This window comes from Capsicum annuum, chromosome 1, assembly GCF_002878395.1.
Source record: "Capsicum annuum cultivar UCD-10X-F1 chromosome 1, UCD10Xv1.1, whole genome shotgun sequence".
NCBI classification, from domain to species: Eukaryota; Viridiplantae; Streptophyta; class Magnoliopsida; order Solanales; family Solanaceae; genus Capsicum; species Capsicum annuum.
This window is the reverse complement of record NC_061111.1, coordinates 69723715-69730741: the sequence shown is the minus strand read 5'-3', so window position 1 is coordinate 69730741 and position 7027 is coordinate 69723715. Positions and strand designations below refer to the sequence as shown.

Sequence of the window (7027 nt, the reverse complement as noted above, 5' to 3'; positions counted from 1 at the left end):
GCCTTCCTCCTTTTCCAAAAGCTATCAATTTATTATAGGAACTTCCAATGATGTCAGGAAAGGATTATATATATAATAGAAGGGGTTCTGTATATTTATCCAATTCACCCCATTCTTCTTTTCTTTATAGTATTTATATTAAATAGTAATAGTACAAGTACACTATTTCAGTAAACTTCGCTTCATTTAGTTCAGTTTAGTTTTAGTTTAGGTTTATTCTGAAAAATAAAATTCAATAAAAAATAAATAAAAATAAGAATTAATTCGAAATACTAAATAAGAAATAAGAATAAGGAGTCTTTATGTCGCGTTACCGAGGACCTCGTTTCAAAAAAATATGACGCCTGGGGGCTTTACCAGGACTGACTAATAAAAAGCCTAGGAACGGAAATGATCTTAGAAACCAACCGTGTTACAGAAAAAAATCTCAATATCGTATTCGTCTAGAAGGAAAACAAAAATTGCATTTTCATTATGGTCTTACAGAACGACAATTACTTAAATACGTTCGTATCGCCAGAAAAGCCAAGGGGTCAACAGGTCAAGTTTTACTACAATTACTTGAAATGTGCTTGGATAACATCCTTTTTTGATTGGATATGGCTTCAACTATTCCCGCAGCCCATCAATTAGTTAACCATCGACATATTTTAGTTAATGGTCGTATAGTAGATATACCGAGTTATCGCTGCAAACCCTAAGATAGTATTACGGTAAAGGATGAACAAAAATCCAGAACTCTGATTCAAATTTCTCTAGATTCATCCCCTCATGAGGAATTACCAAATCATTTGACCCTTCACCCATTCCAATATAAAGGATTAGTCAATCAAATAATAGATAGTAAATGGGTCGGTTTGAAAATAAATGAATTGCTAGTCATAGAATATTATTCTCGTCAAACTTAAACCTCAGACTAAAACCAAGGGTTCGTAAAATTTTCTTCCCTTTAGGTGAAGTAAATTAACCCAAGGTTAAATAAGATAAATCCGAGTTTGATCTGGATTTCCCCCATTTTTGTATCATAGACCAAGGATCTATTTTCATTCCTTGTCTACTCTTTTCTTTCCAGTATTTTGATTATGATTATTTTTTAGTATTCTATTTTACGCGTCAAAGCAATTAGGAATTAAGAATCTATATCTTTAGATCAAAGAAGGGTCTAACTGTTGGAATAATGGTATCTATTGCTATTTGAGCCTTGTTAGTAAAATTGGTGAATTAAACGAAGGTACGGAAAGAGAGGGATTCAAACCCTCGGTAAACAAAAGCCTACATAGCAGTTCCAATGCTACGCCTTGAACCACTCGGCCATCTCTCCTACATAATGATTATGACCCCAAAACCGAGTGAATAGCGAGTCAATCATAACCCATATTCCATTATTGGACTAGATACGACCAATCCATTTTAACTTTAACTGGAAATTTTTCATCAAGGTCAAAGCAAAGAACAATTTTTCTTTCCTTTGAGTCTCCGGGATAAAGATAGAATTTTTCGTAAAAATTGTTAAAAAAATTTAATTCATGTTTGCAAAAGCAACGTTCCCTTATTTTTCTGATATTTTTATAACGGATTAATTCAATGAATTAGAACGAATCAACTGATTGATGGTCTATATCTTTTAGACTATAGTTAATGGCTACTCTTAAATCATAATTCTAATTATATAGATATAGACTATGATTCCGTACCAAAAAAAATTTCAAATTTCTTTTCGGTTTTGGAGTTCTCAACAACAAATACCTACCCCTCTATTAGAATAGAAATTCATAAAATAATTGAGATTTGATTGTATAGTATATACCGTTATCTACACAAAATTGTCAGTTATTCTATTTTCATCATAGAATGATTATTCGATCTTTTTTCTTCTTTGTAATTTGTATCATGATTCAATCAAAATTTCTCGAGTTCTTCTAATTTGTAACTTCACCGAAATCGGAATAGTTCCTATACTACTACATCCTATACTACTACATTAGTATGAAATCGAATCACGTTGAAAGATTTCTTATTTCTTAGCGACTCCTGTCAAAAAGGAACAATTGGAATAGAGGATTCATATCTTTTGTTTTTTTCTTAAAAAAAATAAGGTTTTATGTTATTTCGTACTATACAATTTTTTACTTTGTGGGATCTTTTTCCCACGAGAGGTAATGAGAAGAATTCTAGAATGGATTGCTACCTATACCTAGATCACGTATAAATGGAAATTTTATTGATAAGACCTTTTCAATTGTAGCCAATATCTTATTACGAGTAATTTCGACAACTTCAGGAGAAAAAGAGGTATTTACCTATTACAGAGATGGTGGGATTTGATTCTTTTTTTTATTTCATATTTATTCATTTCTCTTAGTCTTATGAGGAGAAAAACATGTGATTTGACAAATTTTTCGAAAAAAAAAAATCTACGCTTTTTGAAGGTGAAGTTTGGAAATCGAACAATTCCTTCTGTCGTGTATCCTCGATTAATGCAACCTCAGATTTTATGTTTTAGTTGTCGATTCTAGTATTAAGCGAAAGGTTACACCTAGAGGTTCTATATTACGGGTCAATCCTACTCTACTAGCGCTAATAGGCAGCATAGGGGAAGAAGTGCTACACCTAGGAATCAACAACACGAAAACTTTGTTCTAAGTCAGTCCTTCCCTTAGCGGGCTTAAGACTAAAAGAATGGTTGGGACAATAAACATCCATCTAGTTCTTCCTTTGGATACCCATATAACTATCGAAGGCTATTGAAGTGACTAATTCCTGTAAATTAGTTGGCGTTAAAAACAAAGAAATTGTTGGAGTTATCTTATCATTTCTATCTAGTCCCAATAGGCTTGATGTTAAGAAAGAATCTCTTGCAGGAAGGTTGGCTAGAGATTTCTTGTAAAAATACTAGCCCTGCTGAGTTCATAATGAGAATATTTTCATCATTAAATCTTTTTTTATTCTATGTATTATTCTCATTATGCACATAAGGGAGGAGCCGTATGAGGTGAAATTCTCACGTACGCTTTTGGGACAGAGATTCTTTCAATTGAATGACGACCGTAACGGATGTCGGCTCAATCCGAAGGAAATTACGCGGAAGCTTTGCAGAATTATTATGAAGCTATGCGACTAGAAATTGATCCCTATGATCGAAGTTATATACTCTATAATATAGGGCTTATCCACACAAGTAATGGAGAACATACGAAAGCTTTGGAATATTATTTTCGAGCACTAGAACGAAACCCATTCTTACCACAAGCTTTTAATAATATGGCCGTGATCTGTCATTACGTGCGACTATCTCCACTATAGAAAGAAAAAAAAGAAAAATCTAGTAAAGTAACTACTAGAACCAAATAGGCTTTCTACATATGCATCGTCTAAAACAACGATTTTTATCAGCTGTAGCAAAGAAAGAAACTTCATAGAAGTCAAAATAGGAAAAAATAAAAATGCCTAGCAACTTTTTCTATGGATATAAGGCTTTAATTGATAGAGAGAGAGGAAGCAACGTAAAGATCAATTAGCGAGGTTTTGGGCCGATACAATAATAACTACGTACTTATCTCATAATGTGAGATAAGAATTAGGAATTAACTTATGTAATAGAGTCGATCCACTAAAGTCTTGAGCAGCGGTGTAGGATCAGATCCCAAAGATAGTAAGTATTTTCTTTCTTATGAAAGAAAGCCTTTTTCAAAGATTCTATATAAATTTATCTATGAAACCGAGATAGTTACCTTTCAAAAAATTCTACCAGTAGTAAAAATGCCTATTCTTTATTATTCTGAAGGTGGGAAAAAAGATAAAACTAAATAAACGGATTATTCATCCAAATTTTAGTTTGAAACTCATATAATTAACCTATTTTTCTTTTGGTTAACCCTAAAACTGGGATAGATCCAAGAGAAATCTGATTAGATAGATATGGTATAGATCAAAATGGCAAACCAAAAGAATTGACTACTGAGCCGTATAAGGTAAGAAATTCTCAAGTACGGTTCTAAGGGAAGGAATTGAACTACCTATTCCGGCCAGGGAGAACAGGCCATTCAACAGGGAAATTCTGAAATTGCAGAGGCTTGGTTCGATCAAGCCACTGAGTATTGGAAACAGGCTATAGCGCTTACTCCCGGTAATTATATTGAAGCGCATAATTGGTTGAAGATCATGAGATGTTTCGAATAAAAGAAGACCCCGTTTATTTATTATCCTTTATTTAGAATTTAGATATTTGTTATAATTAATTGTTTGTTGGACCCATCAGATCAGTTAACTAAAAAACGGATCATTCCTTTGCTTTTGGAAGACCCAATCACATAATTTCATTATCTCCCTTCTAAGCCTTCTATTTCACTTCTATATTCATCTGCTATTTTTTAGGAATAAAAAAGACAGATAGAGGACAAAATAGACTTCTTTTTATTCTATTTATTATTTATTTATATTAATATATTAAATATTAAAATTATTTATTTATATTAAATATTAAAAATTAAATATTAAAAAATATTAAAATGAAAAAATTCAATTAAACAAAACTCTTATTAGTTATTAGTATTAAAAATAATAAAAGAAACCCTTGAATCACTAAATATATATATACCGGGGATGTCTCTTAGTAGTGTCTAATGACTACTAGCGTGATTTGGAATAGAGTAATTACAATCTTCTAGGTAAAAAATTAAAGAGCTCCATCTAATAACTTCTATGAATATACACTAGGTTGCACAAAAAGTTGTTTTTGGATCAATCCAAAGCCCAAAAAGGTTTTTAAAAGGTTAAAGGGTCCGTTGAGCGCCTCAAGGCTATGTCATAATAGATCTGAACACTTTCCCCAGATTGACTTCTAGATCATAATTGCTCTAGTAAATAACTAAAGAAAATAGATAGATGGTAGATAGAAAAATAGAAGAGAAATGAACTGATTATAGAAATATCTCTCTATCTCTAAGGTTCACTAATTATTTGACTGTTGGCGGGTCTCTTTGTATGTGTTGTCCGGAAAGAGGAGGACTCAATGATTATTCGTTCGCCGGAACCAGAAGTTAAAATTTTGGTAGATAGGGATCCCGTAAAAACTTCTTTCGAGGAATGGGCCAGACCGGGTCATTTCTCAAGAACAATAGCTAAAGGGCCTGATACTACCACTTGGATCTGGAACCTACATGCTGATGCTCACGGTTTCGATAGCCATACCAGTGATTTGGAGGAGATCTCTCGAAAAGTATTTAGTGCACATTTCGGTCAACTCTCCATCATCTTTCTTTGGTTGAGCGGCATGTATTTCCACGGTGCTCGTTTTTTTAATTATGAAGCATGGATAAGTGATCCAAGTCACATTGGGCCTAGTGCCCAGGTGATTTGGCCAATAGTGGGCCAAGAAATATTAAATGGTGATGTAGGCGGGGGTTTCCGAGGAATACAAATAACCTCTGGTTTTTTTCAGATTTGGAGAGCATCTGGAATAACTAGTGAATTACAACTCTATTGTACAACAATTGGGGCATTGGTCTTTGCAGCGTTAATGCTTTTTGCTAGTTGGTTTCATTATCATAAAGCGGCGCCAAAATTGGCTTGGTTTCAAGATGTAGAATCTATGCTGAATCACCATTTGGCAGGGCTACTAGGACTTGGGTCTCTCTCTTGGGCGGGGCATCAAGTACACGTATCTTTACCGATTAACCAATTTCTAAACGCTGGAGTAGATCCTAAAGAGATACCACTTCCTCATGAATTTATCTTGAATCGAGATCTTTTGGCTCAACTTTATCCCAGTTTTGCCGAGGGAGCAACCCCATTTTTCACCTTGAATTGGTCAAAATATGCGGACTTTCTTACTTTTCGTGGAGGATTAGATCCAGTAACTGGGGGTCTGTGGCTGACTGATATTGCCCATCACCATTTAGCTATTGCAATTCTTTTCCTGATAGCGGGTCACATGTATAAGACCAACTGGGTATTGGTCATGGACTAAAAGATATTTTAGAAGCCCATAAAGGTCCATTTACAGGTCAGGGCCATAAAGGACTAAATGAGATCCTAACAACGTCATGGTATGCTCAATTATCTCTTTACTTAGCTATGTTAGGCTCTTTAACCATTGTTGTAGCTCATCATATGTATTCCATGCCCCCTTATCCACATCTAGCTACTGACTATAGTACACAACTGTCATTGTTCACACATCACATGTGGATTGGTGGATTTCTCATAGTTGGTGTTACCGCGCATGCAACTATTTTTATGGTAAGAGATTATGATCCAACTACTCGATACAACAATCTATTAGATCGTGTCCTTAGGCATCGTGATGCAATCAAATCCCATCTCAACTGGGCATGTATATTTCTAGGTTTTCACAATTTTGGTTTGTATATTCATAATGATACCATGAGCGCTTTAGGGTGTCCTCAAGATATGTTTTCAGATACCGCTATACAATTACAACCCGTTTTTGCTTAATAGATACAAAACACCCATGCTTTAGCACCTGGTGCAACGGCTCCTGGTGCAACAGCAAGCACCAGTTTAACTTGGAGGGGTGGTGAGTTAGTGGCAGTGGGTGGCAAGGTGGCTTTGTTGCCTATTCCATTAGGAACCGCCGATTTCTTGGTACATTAATTTTATACATTTACGATTCATGTGATGGTATTTATACTCTTGAAAGGTGTTCTATTTGCTCACAGTTCTCATTTGATACCAGATAAGGCAAATCTTGGTTTTTGTTTTCCTTGTGATGGACCTGGAAGAGGGGTACATGTCAAGTATCAGCCTGGGATCATGTCTTCTTAGGACTATTCTGGATGTACAATTCAATTTCGGTAGTAATATTCTATTTCAGTTGGAACATGCAGTCAGATGTTTGGGGTAGTGTAAGTGATCAAGGGGTAGTAACTCATATCACGGGAGAAAACTTTGCACAGAGTTCTATTACTGTTAATGGGTGGATTTCTTATGGACACAGGTATCCCAGGTAATTCAGTCTTATGGTTCTTCATTATATGCATATGGCCTTTTTTTCTAGGCGCTCATT

At 34.7% G+C, this 7027-nt stretch overlaps 1 protein-coding gene, 1 non-coding gene and 1 pseudogene across 2 annotated transcripts; 2 read left to right on the top strand and 1 right to left on the bottom strand.

Moving 5' to 3' along the window:
* Window positions 1-1234: 1234 nt before the first annotated feature.
* TRNAS-GGA lies at window positions 1235-1321 on the bottom strand. Its single transcript has one exon. It is a non-coding gene; the product is annotated as a tRNA-Ser (tRNA).
* Window positions 1322-2978: 1657 nt separating this feature from the next.
* On the top strand, window positions 2979-4421 carry LOC124889463 (photosystem I assembly protein Ycf3-like). Its single transcript, XM_047401241.1, has 2 exons — window positions 2979-3282; window positions 4027-4421. The coding sequence occupies exons 1-2, from the start codon at window positions 3055-3057 to the stop codon at window positions 4177-4179; spliced, it is 381 nt and encodes a 126-aa protein (XP_047257197.1). The 5' UTR covers window positions 2979-3054; the 3' UTR covers window positions 4180-4421.
* Window positions 4422-4894: 473 nt separating this feature from the next.
* Window positions 4895-7027, top strand: part of LOC124889452 — a 2526-nt pseudogene continuing 393 nt past the window's right edge.